The sequence below is a fragment of the Pelophylax lessonae genome, assembly GCF_965119305.1.
Source record: "Pelophylax lessonae genome assembly, chromosome: 9".
Classification (NCBI taxonomy): Eukaryota; Metazoa; Chordata; class Amphibia; order Anura; family Ranidae; genus Pelophylax; species Pelophylax lessonae.
In genome coordinates this window covers 176,982,155-177,009,421 of record NC_138776.1, presented here as the reverse complement: position 1 = coordinate 177,009,421, position 27,267 = coordinate 176,982,155, and the positions used below count along the sequence as shown (strand labels likewise).

Below are 27,267 nucleotides of genomic sequence, written 5' to 3'. Positions count from 1 at the left end.
GAACCAGGCACGGTAAAAAGATGGCACACCAATGATTTAGCCTTCCTATCTGCAGGATCCTTAAAGGATGGAGTGTCCTCCACTGGTAGTAACGTGACTTTATTTAGGATAAAAACCTAAAAGGGAATGTTCAAAAGGATATCTCCTAGCAAAATGTTTAGGTTATCCCAGCCATGCAATCGGGGACCCCCACTGACTAGCGGAAATTTCGTCGAAAGGCAGGAAAGGAAAACCCTTTAGTCACTCTGGATGGCCTGCGGGTGCCAAATTGCACCGGAGTGGCCGACGCAGCATCCGCTGTGTCCTCCATGTTTAAAGTTTCTCGCACTGACAATCAGCGCTTCTACAAGCCCTTTTTCACACGTAGAGGTGGTGGAAGAAGAATCATCCTCAGTGTCAGAGCACTCGAAGTGCGTGGACACGGACCCCATGGGGTGACTGGCGTCCGTGGCGGCCAAATCAGCCTCAGAATCTGAGGAGGAAGAGGAAACAGGAGAAAGATTACTTAAGATTGTAGGGCCGCCAGAGCAGAGTGGCACCCCAAAGATTCTCCCCCCCCCCGGGAGTGGGTCCCAGTGGTGAGACATGTTCAGCAGGCTCTATGACACCCTGGTGCCGCAATGGGGACACAGTATAAAAGTTTTACAATAAGCTTAAAATAACCCCAGCAACGTTGATTCCTGTGGAACTACAGGTCTCAGAACACTGCAATAGAAAACCAAGTAGGGAGATACTGTCGGGAGAGAGGGAAATGAGCAACAGCCTGCAGCACGCTGACCTGAAAGGAAGAGGAACGGCAGTGCTGTAACTAGAATACTCTATGCAGCTACAAGAAAATGGCCGCCGCATCCGCTAATATAGACATGCCCGCCGGTCTCCAGGAAAATGGCCGCCGAGCGGATGCACATACAGCCCCAACAAAATCGCCCTGGCGCGCAAAGCACCTGAAGCCATTCCACAGCCAGGGGGCTTGATAAGGACCCATCACAGCACACAACACCCCTCGACTGACACACGGCCGCATAGCGACTCGGCTGTTTCACCCCACCTGATAGGCGCCAATCACCTCACCTCATTAAGGCGACATGTCCATTAACCAAAGTTATCACCCGTACACCCACACGGAACAAGGGGTGCTGCAGGCCCCGAGGACCGCTGCGGGTCCGGCCGCGACCAGGTCGTGTGCATCCTTGCGAGATGTCCCACTCGCAAGCCCATCCCTCCAGTGGGACCAGGTTGCGGCCGACCTAGCGCGGAGCCGAGGTCTGCACGTGCAACAGGTAGAAGAAGAAAAAGTTCAGTTTACAAATAGAAGAAAAAAATGCCAGGACCAAAAGATCCCAGCAGGGAGCTAAGTCCTTACTCCTGACTAGGCAGGAACAACAAAAAAAAAAAAAAACAGATCCAAGAGCAGGAAGTGGGAATATACCACCTGAGACTGTCCAATAGGCGTAGGTAAGCTTTGTTAACCCTTTTCCGCCTAGTGTCTTACTTCTAGGAAGAGCAGCATAAATCTGTCAAATGAAGATATGACGCTATGTCCGTCAATGAATGAAAGAGAACGTTTTTTCTACTGCAGCGGTTTACAACCGCTTTATGGACTCACTAATTGCATGCTGTTACCAAAAGGGTGGCAAAGAACTGACGTGATCAGACTACATTGCAACCAAGAAGAAACCTGGTTGCTTTTTTTCCTCTAGGCCTCACACACTAGGACATGCGCGCAAGCGTGTGCTTTTTGCACTTTTCCAAGCATCACATTTTGGGACAGCTCAATAAATTTCAATGGGCTGCCCTATTTGTAAGAAAAACGCAAAAAAAAAAAAAAAAAAATGCACAAAATTTACAAGTTGTGCCGAGCCACAAATGAATGGTTCCGAGGTACAATGTGTTCTGGCTGGTGCGACCGCATTTGCTAGATCCATGGAGGTGCCATTAAGAATTAATGGCACCAGCACAACCCTGTAAAAGGACAGATAGTTTTTGCGTTGTGCAGGAAAATGCAAATGCTTGCCCATGATACTGCGCCACACCTGTTATCTATAAGCCCTAAGGGCAACACCAGATTTGGAAAGTAATTCAGACGATTCAGAAGACAAACACAATACACCACCTACCGCTACTCAAACGAATTACTGAGACAGGCCTTACCAATGCACTTTAAATATTTCTCCTTTATCCTGAATATTTGAACAGAATTTTACAGAAATATTAGGACTTTAGTAATCATGCAGACAAACGTCACAATACTACACTGCGATTTGGCCACAGTGCTAGTGTATCTGTGGTTTCAACGCATTTTACGCATAGTCCAATACATAGTTAGGTTGTGCGTTTATGTAACATTTTATATAAGTGCACCAGAACTCCTGCATGCTGCATCTTTGGTGCACTTGCAGAAAACAAGCCAAAAACACGTGACCTAATAGAAAGTCTATAGGACAGCAGAAAAACCCCTAGGTAAAATACGTGAAAACCATGGATACACCTGTGCAGTGTAAATATGCTGTTCTATATGGGAAAGTATATATGCTTAAAAATTTGTTTTTCCGAGCATGTAGCTAAATTTGCAAATATAAAGAGGTTTTTTTTTTTTTTTTTTTGATGTTAAGTTAGTACAGTATTAGGTTATGTTGTATTGTTTTCCCTCCCTTTTTTTTATACAATCACAGCAAGGCCTGCATGCAGTTTTTCAGCCGCATTTTCAACAGCAGTCTGTTAGCATCTGGCTGTTCAAAAAAGACAAATATGAACATGCATATTGAACAGAAGCTTGGAAGAAGAAAACCTTTACATACTTGTCAAGAAAGTCCTTGTCCACCACCGCACAAATATCTAGAAGAGGGTTGCCCATCCCAAAAAGGAGATTTTCACTGCAAGGAAGAAAGAAGAACAAGAATTGTGTAAGTACATTTAAGATTTTATTTTATTTTTTTTCCTGTTTCAGAGAATATTGAATGGAAAATACAAAACACGCAAGGAACAAATAATAATAAGAACATAATCTGGTTTCACAGTAATACAATAGAACAGGAGGGTTCAGAAACATCAACCAGAAATAAACCGGGTACCTGTGCGAGTAAGTCTGCAGAATACAATATGACCAAATATTAGCATTTTGTCTGTATAGTACATTGCTTCCATTAACCCTACTCAGTCAGAGATGAGGAAGGGACAGAGTATGAGAGGGGTGAGGGGATGGTTACAGGAATAAGAAAAATAAGATTTTTATGGCAAGTTACAGTAAACCTTTCCTTTTGGACAAAGCAATGGGCTCCACTTTACAGCATCGTTACATTTACCTTCATTCTCAATTACTCCCAATGTTGTGTCCCAGAAATTTCCTATCCCTTACTATTATCAATAACTGCTCAAGCACTGAGCTCTGTATTGTGAGAGGCAGAGTGTAAAGTCAAGATTACTGTATTTGGAATTACCAGAGTTTTCCAACATGCTCCAGTGGCAGGAGAGATCGAAAGGCAATCATGCTTACTTTAACAGCTACAAAAGTATAGTTTTTACTTTGCCATCAGTTGACAACATATGGCAACTCATATTTTTTAATTTTTTTTTTTGCAAAAATGAAGTTTTTTTTTTTTTGAAAAATGTAATACACACACACACACCTCAAAAACATTATTAGATTTTGAACACACGTCACAACTCAATGGGGAAAAAAAATATTCTGGATATCTATACTGATATGGACTGGGTAATGAATTAGGAACGAAAGGATGCCACATCGTTTGACAGAAATAAAAATTATCAACCTAGTAAGGGCTGAATTCAAAGACACCCCAAAAATCAAAGTGAAAAAAAATGATGCAACAGGCTAGTCCATTTTGCTGAAATTTCATTGCAGCAACTCAAAACTGTACACAGATTGAATGGCCCCCACGTGCTTATATGCATTCCTGATTAGGGCATGCGCCTAATGAGACGACAAATGGTGTCCTGGGGTATTTACACCCAGAACTGGACAAGGCATCACTGAGTTCCTGAACAGGTCAGACAAGCATGGGAGCCATGGGAACTGGCTGCATACTCTACCTACATGAGGCCGGGCATAGTTGTACACCAGGAGGAACCCAGGAACCACTGCACCTTCCGAAGACGTCACGTAATGAAGAAACATGTAAAGCTGACACGCATGCCGCCTCACTGTGGAATATAGCCGTGGAACGCACACCGAATGCCGGTCAGCAAACCAGGAAGGAACAGCGTGATTTGTACACTGACGAGCTTGCTACCTTCCGCAATCCGGTAATAGTGCATACGGCTATACAGCTTAATGTTATTTAGGCATCGATACATTGTATTGTTGTGTACTAGCTTTTAATGAATTCTTAATAAATGGAATGGTCATTTAAACATACAACACTATGAGGAGTCCCTTGTTTCTGCTTTGAACATCCCCCCCCCCCCCCCCGGGATATACAGGTGACCCTGGTACCGAGGAAGTGGACAAGAGGGCCATATAACCGCTAAATCTAGCAAAAAGCGTTTCAGGATTCAGGTTGCCATAAGGTAACAGGGATCATATCTTTCTGGTAAGCTCACACTCTGGCCATCCCTGCACGTGTGAATAGGAGATACCCACCATCACTGTACCCCTGCATGGTCGTGAATACCTCACTGGGAGACTATTGGACTTTTATGCACTGAACTTTGAGACTATTTAAGTTGCACAGAGCACATAAGCACTTTATTGCTTGAGATATATATATATATATATATATATATATATATATATATATATATATATATATATATATATATATATATATATATATATATATATATATATATATATATATATATATATATATATACATATATATACACATACATACATACATACATACATACATATACACACACACATACATACATCATTTATTATGTTCGAATAACAAATGTATAATTGAGTTGAGATAGAGCACCTTAATTTTGATTGATATATACATGCACTTTACTAATTTTAAGAATTGGCATCATAACAAGGGGAGCACTCAGTTTATGTCACTACAGCACTTTATTAATATATATTGGCATTAATAATTTTAATTTATATCATATGCACATATTTGTATGGTAAGACATGCGATGCTTACTTGAGGTGCAACTTCAAGATATATATACATTGTCTTTCCCTTCGGTGAATGTGAGGTAGCTGCAGTCTTGACCCTCCCATGCACTATTTATTTAGTATTAAACAATTGGCGCAAATATTTATAGCACTTGCACAGTCAGAAAAGAAGACTGGGGGGGGGGGGGGGGGATGTCAGTGGCATCCGCCTGTAAAACCATTCCTGTTTTGGATGTGGTCTCTTTGTTGCCCATCTAGTGAACCGGTTATATTCATGAACACCAAAAGCAGCTGAAACTGATTAACGACCTCTTCTGTAAACTGAGCAGATCAATGTCCCAGGAGTTTAATTGACTCTGCTATACTTGGATTAAATAGTATTCCTTTATTTTTTTGTGTGCAGTGTATAACTGGTATATGACCAAAGGAAATGTGAGGCAAGTCATCTGGAGGGGACTTTTCTATTAATTGCTACATGCCCATACTCAAAAATATTGGATTGCGAACAGATTTTAATGATCTGTTTTATATTTCACTGTTGGATGGACATAGTTTAAGCCAACATTTCTGTATAAAAAATCTTTCACTAGCTGTAAGCCATAATCAAAATTAAAAGAAATAAAAGCTTAAAATATATCACTGTGTATTTGTATAAAATAGAGATTTCACTTTTTAAAAATTGAAATAGAATAACTTTTTGATGATCTAATTTTGTGAGACACACACTTTTAAATTTTCCAAAAAAATAAATAAATAAATTGGCCAAAAAATTGTAGTCATTGCCAAAAATATGTGCACCACTGCATTTGTCAGATAATGCCCCTCTTTTCCCAGAAAATTGTTGCAATTACAAATGGTTTAGGCATTATGTTTATATATTTTTCATTTGTATTGGTAGGACACAAGTGGAGAATCAAAAAGTCAAATCTGACACATTCCATGCAAAACTCCAAAAATGCACAGGACAAAATTATTGGCACCCTCCATTTAGTATTTGGCAGCAAAGCGCTTGGAAATAACTGAAATCAAATCGCTTCCTCTAACCATCAGAATTTCCTACACCTCTCTACTGGAATTTTGGACTACTTCTTTCGCCAACTGCTCCAGGTCTCTCAGACTGGAAGGGTTCCTTTCCCCACCTGCTGTCTCCACAGTTTAGATTTCATATTTAGATCTGGACTCATTGCTGGCCAGTTCAGTACTCTCCAGCGCTGTGTCAAACCATTTCTGGGTGCTTTTTGACGTGTGCTTTGGGTGAATGCCCTGCTGCAAGACCCAGGACCTCTGATGGAGACCCAACTTTATGACACTGGGTCCTACATTGCACCCCAGAACTCTTTGGTAGTCTTCAGATTTCATATTGCCATGCATACAGTCAAGACATCCAGTGCCAGAAGCAGCAAAGCAACTCCAAAATATCAGTAAACCTCTACCATGTTTGACTGTAATACCTGTAACGGATCAGGGCACCCCTGACCGGGTACCTCCGTTGACAGATGCTCCTAGTGCTTTCCAAGGGCTCCAAGCACTCCACCAGACACCGTAACCACTTCAGACCCCACGAACCGCCACAGCTTGGTTAGGGTCTCGCAATCTCCTACCCACCCTGGACCTACGACAAGGCTCCAGGTTCCTGTGGGTGAACCTCTCTTTCCACAGAGAGTGCAGCAGAACAAGCTCTTACAAGAGCTCAGCAATCCCTTGCAGCAGATTCCCCCAATAAGAGACAGGACTCTAGATGAGGGTGAAGGAACTCTAGAACAACTTTATTCAGCAGACTTGTATACAGTTTTCACCCACAAGGTACCACCCAGGTGGACCTTGTTGAAGGCTATACTCAACATTCACCATCCAATCGGAACAGAGTTTTACACTCTCATATAGTGTACACAAAAATATACAATGTGGGACAACCCCCCTCCCCCTTAGCATCCAATCCACATATCTTTATACATCCCATAATACGTTTCTCTTAAGGCAGACAGACAGAACAATGGGAGGTCATTAGCACTTAACAATGAGACAGAGCAATCCACATTCCCTCCCAATACACAACAAAAGGAACCTGTCTGACATTGAAAGATATGTAATATACACAGCATTTAGGAAGAATAGATTTCATGGCAAATGGGAATAAATCTTTATATTCCTATATGGAGATACGGCTGGCAAATATGACTGTCCCATCTGAAGCAAGTTAAACCATTATCGGTTTTTACTCATAGTGACGGTGAATACCGTCACAATACCTTTCATGGCATACAACTGGAGGAAATGTTTTGAAGTTATCCAGTCATAGATTACACCATTTGCTCATAAATGGGAAAGATCTTTGAAGATTTGTTGATCGCGTTATAGCCAAAAGGGGTACAAGCAGGACAGAGGAGAACCAATCTGAACAATGGAAAGGTTTTTGCAGACAGCAACAAAGCGCTTTTCCACATTAGCAAGCATGTTGCCTGAAGCTCCTACTTCAATTGTACAGCATTCTGGGGAATAAAAATCTCCAATACTGCCTAAATGCCCTTTTCATTTTCTTCTAGGTTAGCCTCACCTAGGGCAGACCTATCTGTACCCAATTCAGATAGAAACAAGGGAGTTACAGAAGAGGCCTTGCATTTGGAGCCCTGGAAAAAAAAATGGCTGTATTATAAACACTTATCAATCTGAGGAATTGTAAACTGTTTACATAGACACTCACTGGACCTATGTGTGTGTTTGCATTTGCAAGTATGTGAGGGAAGAGCTTTTAAAAATCATTATTTTATTCCATTCAAATAATTTACTTTTTTTCAACTTTATTGGTATTAAAAAAAAAAGACAAATCGCACAGGTGATGAAATACCACCAAAAGAAAGCTCTATTTGCGGGGGGGGGGGGGGGGGGAAGGACGTTAATTTTCGTTTGGGCACAGCATCGCATGACCGCGCAATTGTCCGTTGAAGTCACGCAGTGCCGAATCACAAAATAGGGCCTGGTCATTGAGCAGCCAAATCCTCCAGTCTGAAAGTGGTTAAGGAGAATGGTCTCCCCCTGCAGCTAATAAAGCACAGATCAGACGTTTTCACCACAGTAAAAAGGGATTGTAAAAGGGGCCACCTAGATCGCTAATACACATACATACAGCTCATAGCTAGCTGTAGCTGCCATAAGCTTGTTTTAACTATTTCAATCCAGGACATTTTTATATCTTTTTTCTATGAACGTGAAGCGGTTTAAGTCCACCTTTCACATAAGATTAATAAATGCACATATATCTTCCCGGGGGGGATGCATGTATTTTTTGTTTTCGCTACTGTGCCTGCAAAGCATTGTGACTACTACAAGGGGGGCACTGCATTGTTCCCATGTTACACCCTAAATGCAAGTGTAACATGGTACAAAAAATGGTGTTAGCCTTTAAAGAGTAACTCCACTTTTTTTCTCCTCTGGGCGATCTAGAATTTAACTGCTGCATCTGCAGGGCTCTATTGAGGAAAGTGTCAAGGCCTGCATCCCTTTAGACATGATTTCCTATTGGGAATATCTTGCCAAAAATGACATTTTTGTTGCAGGGGATGCCTGATATCTGACTTGCAGCTTAGTGTAGACTTCTGGGAAAAACAGTGAGCCAATAACACAAGCATGAAATGATATTTCGGGGTGCGGTGGCAATCTGTACACATTCTGTGTACTGAACACCTCTAGGTTGCCAGGTTTAATTTAAACAGAAATTTACAGAGCTGCAGATAGAAAAGGAAAGGTCATTTTTAATAACATTCAATTACAATATGACTTGTGTTGCAATTGTAGATGCTAGGTTGCATTTTCTTTTTTCCTTTGGATTACATTGCCAAGAGAAAAAAGGTCAGGCAAGGCATTAAACAGATTTTAGTGTCATTCAACCTCTAATAATCCTAATGCCTGTGCAAATAAAAGCAGTAAAAACTGTAAGTTAGTTAAAGAAACAAACATTTTCATTTTCAGCCACTGCTGCTCCTGTGATCAGGAGAAGCCGACCCTGGGATCGGTAGATCCATAGCACTGCAGAATTATTAAAGCAGTGTGCAATTGTCACTTTCTATTAGGCATGGGGTATGAGCAAATGCTACAGAAACTGTCTCCTTGAGGTCTTTTCCCATCAAAGCTCCATGGCAACATTGCCTTATCAGCGGTTCACATAATAACACTGGCTATTCAATTGATGTTCATCACTGTAGCCTTTGGCAAACAGGTCTGAACAATTTCCCTTATTTTTAGATTTAAAGTACAACTCTCATCTACAAAGAGGAAAGTATACTGGGCAGTTAAGGCCCATTGTTAACATACTCTATTTCTGTAATACCAGCCTTAGAATTGCGCACACTGATTGAAACCTTGTTGATGCTTCACACCTCACAATCTGAATAAACTTTCCCTAGCAAGATGCCCTGTGCTAAGTGCCAGTTCACACTTGTGTGATGCAGGAAGGCTGCGAATTCGCAGCCTGTTCCCGCATCGCATCCGCACATCTGGCAGTTCACACTGCCATATGCGATACGCAGGGGGTGTCAATTAAATGTTGACACCCCCAGTTTGATCGCATATCACAGTGCGATCTGACAGTTCGCACAGGATCGGATGGCACAAGTGTGAACCACTGTGCGATCCGATCCTGATTCGGCTCAAAAAATGCCTCCTGTGCGTCTTTGGTGCGGGTGCAGTGCGAATTTCAGCCATACAAATTGTATGGCTGAATTCGCATCCGCACAGGAGATCGCATGTAATGAAGGAGCAGTGCGCTCCGATATTGCATGATCTCCGCAGCTGCACATATGTGAACCGGCACAAAACCTAGGTTTATGGGCTCGTCACAACACAAAACGCACTCAAGATCTGTTCAGGATGCATTTCTGTATGCGCATTTTTTTTTTTTTTTTTTTTTGAAGCATTCAGTGAGTTTCCGAATGCATTCAAGATGCATTCAAGACCAATCCAGGTCCCCCTGGATTGGTCTTATTATAATATAATCTACTCCACAATTTCCTATACCCGGATAAATTGCTTCCTTAAATCGGTAGTATACTCCGCTATATGACTTTTACCTACAGGTAAGCCTATAATAAGGCTTACCTGTAGGTACAATTAATATCTCCTAAACCTGCACGGTTTAGGAGGTATTAAACCTGCATGCAGCCGCTGACGTCTGCGGCGCATGCGCTCTGAAGGTCTGGCAGACCTTCAGAGCTCCTTGCCGGAAAGTGAAACTCCCACGCACATGAGCATTATGCCTTTGTCTTGCAGGGTTTTTTTTTTTTTTTTTATATAAGGCCCGGAGAAGGGGGGGGGGGGGGTTTCCATCCATCCAGATTTGACGGATCGGATGTCAGCGGACATGTGATGCCCCATAGAGATGCATGGGGCATCCGTTCAGATCTGCCAAAAAAACAGACAGGCGGTCTGAACGGTCCGCCTGTGTGAAAGGGGCCTAAAAGGTTCTCATTTATCCAGGTCATGGTATAGCTAGGAGTCCCCTAGGAGTCTTCCCCCCCCCCCCCTTCTCCGGGCCATTGACAAAGCGCAGAGTAGGGAACCGGCTGTGAAGCCGCAAGGCTTTGCTGACAGTTTCCCTTACAGGTAATACTGGCAGCAGCATCCAAGAACTGATGGAAAAACATTGGCTGGGGTGCTGACATCACTGGATTACAGGACAAGTGCCCTAATATTAAAAGTCAACAGCTACAATATTTGTAGCTGTTGACTTCATTTTTTTGAGGGGGGGCGGGACCTCCTCTTTAGATCTTAAAAAGGGATTGTGGTAACTGAATTGCAGAGAGCAGCCCCAAACCACCTCTTCTTGGGTCCCCTTTACATTTCAAAAAGGTTTGTACAAAAACAAAATAAAGGGAGCTGTGCGATGACCTGAATCCTGCACCACATTGCCCCCTACCACAGTGGGAAATGGACAGCTGCCAGAGAGCTAAAGTGCACAGGCAGCTGTCCGTTGTATTGTGAATTCACCTTTACTAGTTAGATCATAAAAAAAAAAAATAAAAATAAAAGGAAAGTCAGTCTGAAAAAGAAAAATAAAAGTAGCCAATACATCTAAAAATTGGTAAGCTGCAATATGATAAAAGTTTGCTTTTGGGTTTAGTATTGTTTTAGGTGTGGCTTTAATTGGCGAAGTATCTTCCTGACACAAAAAAAAGTGGCTGGGTAAGCTACAAAACATTTTCAATTACAGAAAGTCTATATGAATTTAAATACAACTGTATATACAGCTTGCATCTTTGAGCACAGGTGCGTCCAGGCACAAGAAGCGCACTGCTATTTTTTTATTAGTACTTTTTTTGCATAAAAAAAGCCCCACTTCCATCCAGACCCCGCCGCGGCGAGTTATGTCATATCCTTTTTCGCATTGGATCCTGGGATACCAGTGTAATCAAATCTGAGTCAAACGGGCATCCTCCACGGCTAGCATCACGTCCTTTCTTAACCGGAACGGACACGATGCTAGGCTCCATTGCTACAGCCATGATAAAATCCCACTGCCCATGCGTAAGACCGAGAGGTGCTTTCTGGGTAGCCAGAAGCGCCTTATCCCAGAAGAGACTCCCAGTTGGCCTCAGATGCCCAAATTTAAGATGGACACTTGCTGGATCAGGAGGGTACAATGAGAACCAATACTTTGAATAACAAAAAACATCAGATGTAGCATATGCCGATTTTTAATACATAATTGGCAACTATCACACGGTGGGGCTTGATTCAAGTCGGAATTGGCTGGAACTCTGCTTTAAAGGTGCATCTTACAAAGTTGTCATAAGAAACCTGATTTTTCAGATGTTCCAGGTCAGTGGCTAACAAAAAAAAAAAAAGTCACAAAAGAGTAGATTACAAACCTGAATACTGGTTCTTTGATAACAAGGAAGCAATAGTATAGCCTACTTTACTACCCTTGTTTGTTATAAGAAAGTCAAGGAAGATAATCAAGGCAATCTACATTTTTTTTTTTTATGTATAATACACTTTATATGGATTATGAAAGGACCAAGCAAGTATGACCCAAATTATTTCCATTATTTTTGAGACACCATTTGTATTTGTTGGGGGAGTTGGGAGACACACACACTACCCATCCTTGGCCATAAACAACCACAACACCTCCTATAATAAAAGCAGCTGTGCCAATTGGAGAAAAAAAAATATCGCAGACAGTGCAATGTTAATTAAATGTATACAGGCAGCTTTTATGTTAATTTCAACAAGTGACAGGCACCTCAGACAGAAAAAATAAAAATACACAGACAGAAAAAACAAAATAAAAATAATAATGGAAAAACAAACTCTTCCCAAGTAACTGGCTAGACTGCATGGAAAACATGGATGATTTCCTTATGACTCTACATATTAGGATTTAAACTACAGAAACTGTTAGATGAATATAAATACTAACATGAAAGACAGCTCCCTCTTAAAGTGTTACTAAACCCAGGACCCTGCATTCACTATATCTGGTCCCCCACAGTACACTGAAGTGCAATTATTTTAGTAAATATAAAAACTGCTAAATAACAACTTCTCATCAGCATTATATAGCAGTCTTATTACTATGAGTAAAACAAAGACAAACAGAGGCGCCTCTAAGTGTAGACTTTATGCAACAGGTTTAATGAATAAAATTATGCACTCACGTTAGTAAGCCTATATTCATGCCCATAAAACAAGGTTCCAGTGTGGAGAAGTGTAGATCATCCGGTCATGGACATCCGTCCTGCTGGAGCCGAAATCCTTTCGCCGTGGCCGGCTTGTACGGCAAGCTTAGAACCAGGAAGTAGGCTCGGTGTATTTGCTCGACAGCGCTGCTTGGTGGATAGTCGAACCTGGATAATGTAATCTGCATGCAACGCGTTTCCGAGCGTGCTTGCTGGCTGGGGGAGGGCATACTTGCTGTGAAGAGGGAGCGCGGCTGCCCTCCCCCAGGCAGCAAGCAGGCTCAGAAACGCGTCGCATGCAGATTACATTATCCAGGTTCGACTATCCACCAAGCCTCGCTGTCAAGCAAATACACCAAGCCTACTTCCTGGTTCTAACCTTGCCGTACAAGCCGGCCACGGCGAAAGGATTTCAGCTCCAGCAGGACGAATGATGTACACTTCTCCACACTGGAACCTTGTTTTATGGGCATGAATATATGCTTACTAACGTGAGTGCATAATTTTATTAATTAAACCTGTTGCATAAAGTCTACACTTAGAGGCGCCTCTGTTTGTCTTTGTTTTAGCCCTGTGGAACCCCTGGCTTTGGTTTCTGGATGGCTGCCCTACATGGTGGACTTTTTCTCCCCCTGTGCCATTAATGACTTAACTCTATGGACTTTTGGTTCGATATGTGATCAAGCGCCTGTTAACATTGTGTATTTTTATTACTATGAGTGTCTGGTTAAAGCTTGTAGTAGGAGTTTCATTCTGCACTGACTGTCCTATCAGGATGCAGGACCCTTGACCCTCTATCTGGACAGTGCCGCTGTCCCTGTGCTGGTCACATGCATCCTCCCAAGAAAAAGCTCTAGCAATGCACACCAAACTGAGCATATATAGTAGAGCTGCACGATTCTGGCCAAAATGAGAATCACGATTTATTAGCTTGGAATAAAGATCACGATTCTCTGTGTAACAAAAAAAAATTGGGATAACTTTACTGTTACGTTTTTTTTTTTTCATTCATTAAAGTCTATTAATTGCCTTTGAAAGACTGCTGCGCAAATACAGTGTGACATAAAATATTACAACAATCGCCATTTTATTCTGTAGGGTCTCTGCTAAAAAAATATATAAAATGTTTGGGGGTTCTAAGTACTTTTCTAGCAAAAAAAAATGATTTTAACTTGCAAGCATCAAGTGTCAGAAAAAGGTCTAGTCTTTAAGAGGTTAAACTTCCTTTCTCCCTGGCAGAGGGAAGGAAAAGATACAATGTAATCATTTTGTTTATAGTTACTGGGAGACTTATGCTGATAGGCGTTTGTTTGCGGGAGGCTTTTTTTTTTTTCACAGCTGTTCTCTCCGCTTCCTCAATAACTATGCAAAGAATCAAGCATATGTCAGGTTTAGATCGTCAGGGGGGGGTGAATCGAGATCGCGATTTTCATACGATTAATCGTGCAGCTCTAATATATAGCCTGTCCCCCAGGTCTGTATGATCAGGAAATATATTGGGGACAGTGGAAGGGGAGGATCAGAGGAGACAGGCTCACACAGCCTTTTTACAAAATTCAGAGGAATAACCCCTTAGGTTCCACAACGAGTATAACAAGCATGCTTTATTGTTGTGGGTTTAGTAACACTTTCAGCCAGGTATGATTTTATGAAAAATACTTTCTAACACACCAATGTGTCTGGGTGCTAGTCAAAATAAAACACCTGCATACCAGCACATAAAGCCATTTTTTTAATTTTTTTTTTTAATTTGTTGCAGAGCGCCCTTAGTGTAAACAAATCTTGCTTGTGGTTTGGAGAGGAGAGCAAAAAGGTGACCTCTTTAGTGTGCCAATGTTCCTTCATTGTGCAACCACTCTTTGCCAAGCTGTATACTTTGGCTACACAAGTAAATGGTCAGGACTTTGTATATAGTGTCAGTCAGGGTTGTGTAAATAAAACACAGGACAAACAAATATACGTTTATGGAAGGCATTTTCAATGGCAAATCTAGCAGTAGGTCTACACAAACGTTCTAACAATAGTTGAAAGATATAGGTAAACGTTTGACCAAGGAAACCAACTACTCTAAAAAATGTATTGCCAGAATAAGTGGAAAGTACAGCATAAACTCAGAAAAAGCACATAGAAACATAGAATGTGTCGGCAGATAAGAACCATTTGGCCCATCTAGTCTGCCCAATATATCTGAATCCTATGAATAGTCCCTGGCCCTATCTTATATGAAGGATAGCCTTATGCCTATCCCATGCATGCTTAAACTCCTTCACTGTATTTGCAGCTACCACTTCTGCAGGAAGGTTATTCCATGCATCCACTACTCTCTCAGTAAAGTAATACTTCCTCATATTACTTTTAAACCTTTGCCCCTCTAATTTAAAACTGTGTCCTCTTGTGGTAGTTTTTCTTCTTTTAAATATGCTCTCCTCCTTTACCGAGTTGATTCCCTTTATGTAGCGCTGATGACACGTATACGTGTAGATCAAAAATACAGATATGTGACCTTGTGGGGAAAGAGGTTTGACTTTCTATACACTTTTCTATATCCCAACGGGGCCAGAATGCCACAGCTTACAGATGCTCCAATACTGTATTTGCTTAAAACAACAGTCAGAGGCATGGATACAGCAGTCACAGGAAATGCGTTGTACAACTCAAAAAAGGAGAGAGAAATTGAAAACAGATGGAGATACCCACCGACTTTCCACAGCTGTGAGTTCACATATATAACTTAACAGGCAAGGCCAAGGCTTACAAATTGCCCTTTCCAAAACAAGATAATTTTAAAGCTAATCTGCAGCTTAAAGAGGTTGTAAACCCATACGAAATTTTTTATTTTTTTCGACCTGAAAGAGAAAACACATAACGAGCTAGTATGCATCGCATACTAGCTCATTATGAAATACTTACCTTAGAACGAGCCCCCGCCGTGCCGTCCGCTTAGCTGTATGACGGGCGACATGTCCAGTCGCCCGTCTTCCGGGATCGCGGCATCCGGCAATCTAAAGGGGATTCACTCCAGAAATAAAGAGATTATTCTTCCACTCTACAAGACTCTGGTCCGGCCACATCTGGAGTATGCTGTCCAGTTCTGGGCACCGGTCCTCAGGAAGGATGTGCTGGAACTGGAGAAAGTCCAGAGAAGGGCAACAAAAATAATTAGGGGAATGGAGGACATCAGCTATGAGGAAAGACTACAAGCACTGAACTTATTCTCTCTGGAGAAGAGACGATTGAGGGGGGATATGATATCAATGTACAAATACTGTACTGGCGACCCTAGCATAAGGAACAAACTATTCAGAGAAAGGAGATACAAGACACGTGGCCACTCACTAAAACTTGAGGAAAGGCGGTTTAACCTTAAAGTGCGTAAGGGGTTCTTCACTGTAAGAGCAGTAAGGATGTGGAATTCTCTTCCACAAGCAGTCGTATCAGCAGGGAGCATTGATAGTTTCAAAAAACTATTAGATGGACACCTTAAAGACCACAACATACAGGGGTATACAATGTACGGTTAAAAGCAAACACACACATCATAGGTTGAACTGGATGGACTGATGTCTTTTTTCAACCTCACTAACTATGTAACTATGATTGGCCAGAGCCGCGGTGACGTCACTCCCGCGCGCGGGAGCCGACAGTCACGGCACGGGGCTCTGAAGACACGGCACCAGCGGCTGTTCCTTCAGAGCGCATGTCAGAGCGTGACGTCACTGGCTGCATGCAAGGTAAATATCTCCTACACAGTACATGTTTAGGAGATATTTACAGTACCTATAGGTAAGCCTCATCATAGGCTTACCTATAGGTAAAAGTGTCAGAGGAGGGTTTACTTCCTATTAAAGCTTCACTTTAAAGCTCCATGCACACTACAAGCTAAAAAAAAATGCCAGCAAAACGCTGGTTGAAAAATGCTCATAAGGCTCTATACACTAGTGTGTTTTTTTGAAGCGCAAAACAGTAGAAAAAAAATGCTGGATGAATAATGCAAATAGCGTTTTAGTACCTTTTTGGAGCCTTATTTTTTTTTCTTCCATGTCCTGTAAAAGCCTTTTTTGTTAAGCTCCAAGAGCAGGGGTCTCCAAACTATGGCCCTCCAGTTCAGGAACTACAATTCCCATCATGCCTAGTCATGTCTGAATGTCAGAGTTTTACAATGCCTCATGGGATGTGTCGTTCTGCAACACCTGGGAGGGCCATAGTTTGGAGATCCCTCTCCTAGAGGCTATTAGGAGCCTTTCTTTTTTCTGTTCCTAGAAGCAAAGTGTTATCCTGTGTGTCCATGCAGATCTTTTTATGCTAGAAGAATTTCAAACTTCAGCATTTAGACGCAGGGAAAGAAAAAAAAGGCAAAAGTGCGCCGAACAGCCTTTTTTTTTCTCCCCACAAACCCTCCCCTCAGCTCCTTTATCTTTTTTCTTTTTTGGGCCGTTTGAGCTCTTTCGACCACTTGGGTATCTTTTCTGCACGAAAGCTCCTCCTTTTAAAAACACGATTTTGATGGGGATTTTTTTCTGCCTGTAAGAGCATATGCCTGTAAACTCCTGAAAAAGCCATAGTGTACATGGCCACACTGGCTAAAATGGAGGAAAGATTCAAGGCAGGGGAAAAAAAAAGAAGAGCTCAAAAGCCTGTAGGGAACAGCTTCTTTGAAATGCAGTGTGCAGGAGCCCTAAGGCTACGTTCACATGTTGGCGTAGCGGATTGGGGGCAGAATCCCCGCGATTCTGCCCGCGATCAGGAAATCATTGCAAATCACGGGATGCCTGTGCGTTGCCCGTGATTTGCAATGGCACCTCAAACGCTGTGCGATGTTGCCGCGATTTCCGCCTGCCGAATCGCGGTAACATCGCACAAACAAAATCGCAGGACGCATGATGCCCAAAGAGGTACAAGAGCTTCTTTGGGGCGTCATGCGTCCTGCGATTTTGTTTGCGCACTGTTACTGCGATTCGGCAGGCAGAAATCGCGGCAACATCTCACAGCGTTTGGGGTGCCATTGCAAAATCACGGGCAACGCACAGGCGTCCTGCGATTTGCAATGATTTCCGGATCGCGGGCACAATCGCGGTGATTCTGCCCGTGATCGGCTGTGCCCACATGCGAACATAGCCTAATAGTTTTTGTACCAGCTTTTAGCAGCAATTAGGAGCAGAAATTTTATGCTCCTAGAAGATGAAGCTTCAAAAATGCTTCTAGACTAAAATGGTGTAAATGGACACATTAGGATAAAACTGTTTGCTTCTAGAAGCGGAACAAAATGCTCAAAAGCTGCCGCTAGGGTATCTTTTTTTTTTTTAAGCTACTCTGCATAGAGCCTAAATAGTATGCACAGGCCAAGCTGGCCCAAATGAACGAATTCCTTTACTAACATGTGTGGCTGCTGGATGTGTTGTATGAAGTGTATGTAGCCTCAGCTACATAAAAAAAATACAGTACTGTGTTCCTTGTGCGAAAGGGAACCTTCCTGTCTCGCACCCCGAACAAAATAGCGCTGGTCTCAGCAGCACTTAGCCATTCAAAGAACGATTTATATTACATCAATGAATACAAAGCTTCCTCCGATTAGCCGAGTCAGATTGTGACATCAGTCCGCCTTAGCCGAGGTTACACAGTTCCATACGCAGCACAACCAGCGGCTGCACATGTTAGCAAGCTTGAACAAACTAAAACTAAAGCTGGAGATCAGCTTCAAGATTTTGTTGCATCTACATATTTCATTAAAACTTTAGAACTCGTTTAATCACAATCCAATGTTTTTACATAAAATGAAACAAATCTTCGAAAGGATTTACAAGAACTGGCATAGAGTTATGAAGTGGTTTGCACAAAAAGGTGCTTTTTTTTGCAAAAGATACATATAGTATTACTATTCTGCAAAATTGCCAGAATCTTTTAGCTCCTTGTGGGGGGGGGGGGGGGGGGAACAAAACAAACAAAATGCCCATAAATGCATTGACATTTTTGTGTCATGTCTTACTGCGTTCCAGAGCTGTGCGAAATTATGCAACATGTTTGCCTAATATCGCACCACTCTAGATGGCCTTGCGCTTCTCTACAGGGTCACGAACTTTCACTTTGTACACTCCAAATAAAGTTCAGTCAGAAAAAAAAAAAAAGGGAGCCGTGTGATGCAATCAAATAGCTCTACAGCTCAAAATGCTGCGCTTTCAGCAGAACTGTGAGCTGCAAGCTGATGTGAACAGCCCCAAAGGATGACGCAGAATATAGTGATGTATGAGGTTAGGCGCAAAAGTTAGGTTTCTGCTTCAAAAAAATCTGCCAAAAGCCAGTGTTATTTTGGAGATTTACAGCAATAAATCTTCACATTGCACACTGTACACATGGATCCTAAATTCCAAGCCAAAAACACCAGCAACTTTAGCTGTTCAAAATAGATGAAGCTTCCATGTAACAAGGGAAGAACGGGATAATTATTCAACAGTGAGCCGGTAGGACCAGAGTTATCAGCAGCAAAAAGTAGTCTTTGGCTACACTAGACTGTAAAGTTTAATTAGCAACACTGCTCTTGCCAAGCATCCACAAGAGACTGTTCTTGGAAAAAAGTTATGCAATTTAAAGTGTGGGCAAATACCAACAATTCACTCACTTCCTTCCTTTTTGGTCTATCATTGAAAGTTATATCGGTTAACCACTTGCCGACCTCTCACAGTGATATTACTGCGGCAGGTCGGCTCCCCTGGGTCCAGCAACGTAGACCTACGTTGCTGGGCTCCTAGTGGTCTCGGTGGCGCACGCGCTGCAGGAGGCTCGCTCCCGCTGAGTTTAGACAAAGAGGGAGTCGGACCAGAGAAGGAGAGACGGCGCTTGCCGCCTCTCTTCCTCGATTGTCAGGGAAAGTGTGAGAAGATCTGCCAGCTTTGTTTACACAAGCAGGCGGATCTTCTCACACTTTCCCTGACAATCTTCTCTGACAGACAGGGAGAGATCACAGGATTCAGCAAAACTGAACCTGCGATCTCTGTCACAGAACCCCCCCAGTCAGCAAGCATGAGGCATACATTTAACCCCTTGATCACCAACAGTGTTAATCCCTTCCCTACCAGTGTCATTTTTACAGTAACAGTGCATATTTATAGCACTGATTACTGTGGTAATGTCACTGGTCACCCCAAAAGTGTGGGGGGGGGGGGGGAAAATCGCACAGGTGATAAAATACCACCAAAAGAAAGCTCTATTTGTGGGAAAAAAGGACATAAATTTAGTTTGGGTACAGCATCGCACAACCGTGCAATTGTCAGTCAAAGTAACGCAGTGTCGAATCGCAAAATATGGCAAAGACATGTGGCTAAATATATTTTGGCCTAAATATATGACAAAAATTGAATATATTGGATATTTTAATAATCAAAATAGAAAAAGTAAATTTTTCACAAAATTTTCGCTCTTTTTTTATTAATATCGCAAAAAATAAAAAGCGCAGGGGTGAAGTCACGCAGTGCCAAGTTGAAAAAAGTGGCCTGGTCATTTAGCCCCGGAGGATTTTGCTGTTTAAGTGGTTAAAAAAAAAAATGAAACACTAAAAGGCATTCTGTACTCCATGTACAAGACCGGAATCTTTACATTGTCAGATTATACTAAAACATAAAAGTAGATTTGATTTCACAGTGGATATATATATTTTTTTTTTATTTTTTTTTCCCCATTCCACTTTGTTGGCGCCATATTTATCACATTGTTGAATTTGTCAGATTTTACTGCTGTCTACAGGATAATTGTGCATTACTTCCCCCAGCCTGCCTTAGTTTTGTGGCAAGCAGTACTAAGACCAAGACCATAAAACCCAGATGTGTGGGACCCATGTCTCTTAATGGACTCCAAGAAAAGGCATTTACGAAGAATAGAAAAATCAATCGCTCTTAGTGCGGGAAGTCTTATAATGTTAAGATGTGCAAAATCAGTCCCACGGTGGGTAACAATGCAAAATGCTAAAAGGACCAACCACAAATAACTAAAAAACTGGAGATTGCCTGCAGCTCAATGGGCTGTCCAAAGGACCTTTGTAGAATGCGTGAAAAAAAAAAAAAAAACACTAGGTGCATTCTTGCAAATCTGATTTTAAACAGCCCAAGAAGCACTTACAGAGGAATGCAAAGACAACCAGGTGACCTGAAGTTCCACAATATTGATATGGTGGATAACTGCTCCAAAATCTAAGAACCTTGCACCAACCAAGTACCCAGGACTCCACCCCAGCCTGACAGTATGGCATTCATTATTAGGATCTTACTGGAGACAGGAAAATCTCTAAAGTCAGATTCCAGAGCCAACAAGCATGGGAAAACCTAGTCTTTGATGCCAAATCACCAAGGACTGGGCTGACATGTCCCACTACAAAATTCTGTGTTTTAGGGGTTTGGCAAGAAACTGTGCAAATGGGGCTACCTCAAAAAAGGATGCTACCATCAGCCCCAATACATTTATACAGAAATTAAGATTCAGGGGGCTCCAGAACTGAAGAATAAAAGTCTGGGAACAGAAAACTCTGGCTTAAGCTGCATGTGGGGCTGGACCAAGATGTTTCAACTGATGTGTCAGCACTGATTTCTGGAGGTTGAGGATCCAACCAACAAGGTCGGAATGTTAAGGCTAGGTTGATCTGTGCCAACTTCCTTCAGCAGGTGGTGATCCATATAACCCATAATGGTAATGCACTAGGAGCAGTCAATACTGGGGCCAGCACCTTGAGGAGTTTAGGAAACAAAAAAAAAAAAAATTGATGCATTAACATACGAGCGTGTACCCCCATGTCTTCATTTTTGCAACACATCGATTTGGTCCCAGAAATTCAGATTGCAAACAATTAGGTATGTCACAGACTCCCTCAAACAAGGAGACTTTCAAGGAGGCCTCTGGATATCAGAATTTCTGGGCTTAAATAAAAAGGGCTTTTAAACCCAAAATCATACATATTTCTACTTACCAATCCTTAGATGTGGTGGCGTTATTCGCTTTTTATAGGCTCTCATTTCACTTGGTAAATCTGCCAGACTGATTTTCGACAGAACCAGCTCTGTAGCAGGTAAAAGGGTTGAGACAAACCATTTACCCCTTATTCATGTAAAACATTTAACCCCAAAAAATTAAAAAAACACAACACTACTGCAGTGCGAGCTGGAGTTCAGCTTCAGTTCATTAGTCAGGAAAAAGTATGTAGGTATTCACCACAGGATATACAAATATCTTAAGGGATATCATTTGATAAGCATGTGATAGCATCAATCTCCACAACTTATCTGTCCAAAAAAAAAAAAAAGACAGATTGTTTTAGTTGATAGCGCTGTCACATTTCTCATATTACATTTGGTTACCATCTTTTAGGTCCCTTTCACACTTGTGTAACTTGTCCTGCGACTTGGGACTTCAAAGTCGCATGACATCTTACTCCATGATTTCCAATGAGGGCCATTCATATCTGTGGGAGTTTAGGATGCAACGACTTCCAAGTAGCCCCTGCACTACTTTGGTCCGACTGATGTGGTTTGAGGTCCATAGACCTAAAGATTACACAGGCATTGCTTCGAGTCAGGGAAAAAAAAAAAAAAAAAAAAAAAAAATCGCACAACTTGGGTCGCTCGGTGTGAAAGGGGCCTTAATCCATTATTCCACATGCATCCACACTCCCCCCCCCCCCCACCCCGACAAGGCTGTTGTCCCCCTGTGATCCTCCATCCAGGAGTGTTACTGGCCATAATCACCAGGGTAAAAACAGAGGGCTAAAGCCCTACCATACGTCTCCGAAAATAAGCCCGGGTCTTCTATTATTTTTGCCACCAAAAGACACAGTAGGGCTTATTTTTGGGGTAGGTTTTATCTGTAATGAGCGGTCCTTCCCCCCTCCCTGCCTGTCAGGAATCCATGTGTGAGCCTAGTAAAAGTGGTTGTAAAATCCTAGCATCCACTCCATTACTGTGTTATATAATGCCCAGTGTGTTTCTGTAATCTAATTGTGTGAAATACCTTCGGTACAGCGCCGCTCAGTTCATCTCCTGCTATACTCTCCTCTTTTCCCCCGCTGACAGCTGGGGGTCATGGAAGTGCCACCGGAGGGAGGAGAGAACCGAGATACATTGTGTGCGATACAGACAGCGGCAAGCACAGGGAGGAGAGTGCCGAGATACAGGAATGTGCGCGATACCGACCCCAGCCAGCAGAGAGGAGAGTGCCGAGATACAGGAATTGTGCTTCCGTGACCCACTCTTAAGACTGCAGAGGGAAGGGGCTGAGAACCTCTACTGACAGCTATGAGGAGGAGGAGGAGAAGAGCAGAGCGGGAGATCAGCTAAATGCCGCTGTACCAAAGGTATTTCACACAATTAGATTACAGAAAAACACACGAGACATTGTATAATACAGTAATTGAGTGAATGCTAGGATTTTACAAATACTAAACTTGGGCTTATTTTCAGGGTAGGGCTTACATTGCAGTCCTCCCCGAAAAGAAGAAAATTATATATAATTACCAATGACATTTCTGGCCCCTCCTCCTGGGACATACATTGATCCTGTCGTCTTCTGGGACCTTTCTGAAAGCACAGCGGGACTAAGGCAAACCCTTACCATGCTGGTGCCTGCACCCAAAGCCGACTGACTAAATCGGTTTGTGGTGCCCACACTGCAGAATCCATGGACAGGTGAGTGTCCTTATATTCAAAAAAACATCAGCAGCTACAGTTTTTGTAGCTGCTGACTTCACTCCCCCCCCCCCCCCCCCAGACTGGAGCTATTCTAAGTTTGGAAACTCAGCAGACTGGAGTAAAATACCTGAGGCTGTTCTGTCACAGGGAATGGGGTAATTACACCCTGTTCAAGAAGGATAACTACGCTTGCAAAGACATTTCCAAAAAAAAAAAAAAAAAAAAAAAAAAAAAAAATCGGTATGACATTGGTCGATTGAAGTGACAAAACCAAGGAAAGTGCTGGGTGAGACTGTTGCAACCCCTGAAAACTAGCTTTTGAACCCAAGGATCAGAAATACTTGAAGGGCCTGCAAAGGCTAATGGATGTCCCCGCACTTTGAAAAGTGGGGGGCACACCTTCATGCTAAAGACTCCTCATCAGAGTTTAGGGCACTTGGGTCTAAACTCCGCTTTAAAAAACAGGTACATCCTTCACTGGGGCATTAAGACTGAATACTGCCAAATTCAGAGCTCACCTGAAATCTATCTATCCATCCATCTCCTCAAAGAGGACCAGGTCCTCTAAACAGCAGCCTGCAAAACCTTGCAGCCAAAAACAGCATCTGCAGATACCAACACATCCACCTTGTAAAACTTTCTGAAAGTGTGCACAGACGACCAAGTGGCCACCTTGCAAACCTGCATCACTGACACCTGATAACTGAAGGCCCAGGAGGCACCAAGCCCCCTGGTAGAGTTCGCCTTAAAGGGAAATGTAGGTACCTGACCCTTAATTGAACAGGCCTGAATCACTGTGTCTGATTCATCTGGAAATGGTCGCAGCAGAAGCAGCCAACCCTTTGAGGTCCATCCAGGAGTCTGACTTTCTAAAAGACTTCGTAGCTGTCAGGTACACCCTGATTGCCCGAACCACATCCAGGAAATGCAGAGCAATTTCCTTAGTTTAGGCCTGGGACATAGGGAAGGCAACACAATGTCTTCATGGAAAAGGAAAATCAGAGAAGACCTTTGGAAGGAATGATGGACAGGAACAAAGAACCACCTTATCTCTAAACCACCAGGTAAGGTGGATGACAAGAAAACGCCGCCAGCTCAGACACCCTGCGCAGAAGTAATAACCACCAAAATGGCCACCTGAGACCGCGTAAACAGGGGAACCTCCCAAAGACTTTCAAAAAGGAGGTTTCTGAAGAACTGACTGCACCAAATTGAGGTCCAACGGCAGCAATGGAAACTGCACTGGAGGAGCCAAGTGTCCAGCTCCCTGGATAAAGGTACGCACCAAGGAATGCGAGGTCAATGGACGTTGAAAGAAAACTGCTAAGGACGAACCTGGGCCCTTGATGGTAGTCAAGGCTAGGCGCTGCTCAACCCCGCATTGGAGGAAAGCCAATATCCGAGCCACCGAAAAGGAGCAGGGATGAACCGCAAGAGACTCACACCACACAATGTACATCTTCCAAGTACGATGGTAGATCTTTCTAGAGGTAGATTTTCTAGCCTTAACAGCATAGGAATCATTGATTCTGACAACCCTCTATCCTTCACCACCTGGCTTTCAACAGCCAAGCCGTTAAAGCCAGCGACTAAAGCAGAATGGAAGATTGGCCCTTGGGACAGCAGATCTTCCCTGGGAGGAAGTCTACAAGGAGCATCGGCGACCAGCCGTACCAGATCAGGTTACCAGGACTGGCAAGGCCAGTCTGGAGACACTAGAATGACCAGAGTCTTGGCAGAAGCTTGAGAGGAGAGGGAGGAAGACGTATATCAGACTATACTAGCTCCAAGGAGCCACTAAGGCATCTGTGGCTTCAGCTAGAGGTTCCCGAGACCATGCCACAAACCTCTGTACCTTCCTGTTGAGACGAGAAGCCAGCAGGTCCACTCCAGGAGTACCCCACCGGAGACACAACTAATGAAACCCCTCCAGATGAAGCGACCATTCCCCCTGGTCCAAAAGCTGTCGACTGAGAATTGGCTTGCCAAATTTTCCTTAACGGGTGAGATACTTTGGATAGGTTAATTACAATAATTGACAAAACTAGAGCCGAGCTTTCATAGCCAGCAACCTTTACAGAGGTTATGAAAAGTGTATATAACCTCTGAGCACTCCTAATATGCATCCCTATATAAAATGACACATGCAACTATTACATAAATATCAAAACATGTAAAACTTTTGCTCCATTTACAATGTAAGCCAATGCGTGTGTACAGTTCAAGGAATCATTGCTTCTGCATTCACCTCTGTATATCTTCTCAGTTTAACTTCAATCTGAGTTTTATATAAATCGCAGTTCAAATCATCCATTAAGGTTTGCAGTCTTGTCATGTGATCCGATGCTAAAAAATGTTCTCTTAAAAATTACAAAGGATGGTATTCAAACTAATAACATGATTTTCTTTCAAATGCTCACAGGGCCATGCAGAAGATATGAATACCAGAAACTACACTAGATAAATGCTAGGGGGAAAATTAGAGCAACGCAACAGAAAGCCTGGGTTTATAAAGTATACATGCAAAAATTCTCAGCTTTCACTGGACATTAAAAATGCTTTGCTAATCAAATGGTGTGTCATTACCACACATCAATACTCTTCCATTTACTTAAAGCACTGGAGGCAGATGCCAAGCTCCTCTTTGTAGGCATCTCTGCGTGTGTTCCTTAGAACTAAAAAAAAAAAAAAAATCTGATGCAGAAAACATTTTTTAAAAAAAAAAAAAAAAAAAGGACATAAACACACATTTTCAGATAACCCGCAATTTAGATCAGTAATATAGTGTTGCAGAACAAACTAAAGCGCTATTAATATTGCAACTAACCAATTACTACTTGTGATCGCTGCATTTGTTTTTTTTTCTAGGCCTCTTTCCTCTGTTTCTACCTGTGATCTGGCCAGTAACGCACCGACTGTATTAGAGTGCCCCCCACTCTGGATGAAAGAGCACAGGAGGGCAGCTTTGAACTGTAGCCTTGTCAGTCAGGAAGGGCGCGAGGAGTGTTCGATGTACTAGCAGATTTAGATCCACTTACAACTGATGCAAAACTCCCGCTAACACTGCAGTTTTCTTCTTTTGTTATAAAGATTTTACATGAATAAATAAAAAAGGGAGTCATTGTAAGCAACCGCATCCGCGTTAAATGGTTTGAACCCTCCAACTGCAGGAAATAAAAAGAAAAAAACACGCACATGCACGCACACACACAAGCGCCAAATCACCAGGTGAAACCAAGTCCTCATGCATACAGGGCATTAGAATAAATGAGCTACCAAGCCACTACTTGGGCCAGGAAACTCACTTTTAGTAGCTTTTTGCATTGTCACAGAGCCTTCCCTGCCCCAAAGGGGAACCCACACTGTTTTCTTCATTTTGGCACGGGGTTCCTCTTTCAAGATCTGTAGAGCACAATTCGCACCACAAGTCAGATCATAATGATCTGCCTTGGATGCAACTTCAATTTAAATCAATGGGCTGAAAGTAGGATCACTGAACCACTTTAAGACCGGAAGGATTTGCCCCCTTAATGACCAGGCCCTATTTTGCGATTCGGCACTGCGTTCATTTAACGGACAATTGCGCGGTCGTGTGATACTGTACCCAAATAAATATGTCCTTTTTTTCCCCACAAATAGAGCTTTCTTTTGGTGGTATTTGATCACCTCTGCGATTTTTATTTTTTGCGCTATAAACAAAAAAAAAAAAAAAAATTTAATTTTCTTAACATTTTAGGCCAATTTGTTTTCTGCTACTTTTTTTAACCAAAAATATTGCAGTAAGCATATTTTGATTGGTTATCGCGTCTACTAACTACAGGAAAGATTTATGTAATTTTTATTT

At 42.4% G+C, this 27,267-nt stretch overlaps 1 protein-coding gene across 4 annotated transcripts in view; it reads right to left on the bottom strand.

Moving 5' to 3' along the window:
• Positions 1 to 27,267, bottom strand: part of ADK (adenosine kinase) — a 320,703-nt gene that overhangs the window by 260,566 nt on the left and 32,870 nt on the right. For all 4 annotated transcript variants that reach the window (XM_082268425.1, XM_082268428.1, XM_082268426.1 and 1 more), the window contains exon 2: positions 2,799 to 2,873. In XM_082268425.1, the coding sequence (XP_082124551.1) occupies positions 2,799 to 2,873 (75 nt within the window). The remainder of the gene's footprint in view (positions 1 to 2,798; positions 2,874 to 27,267) is intronic.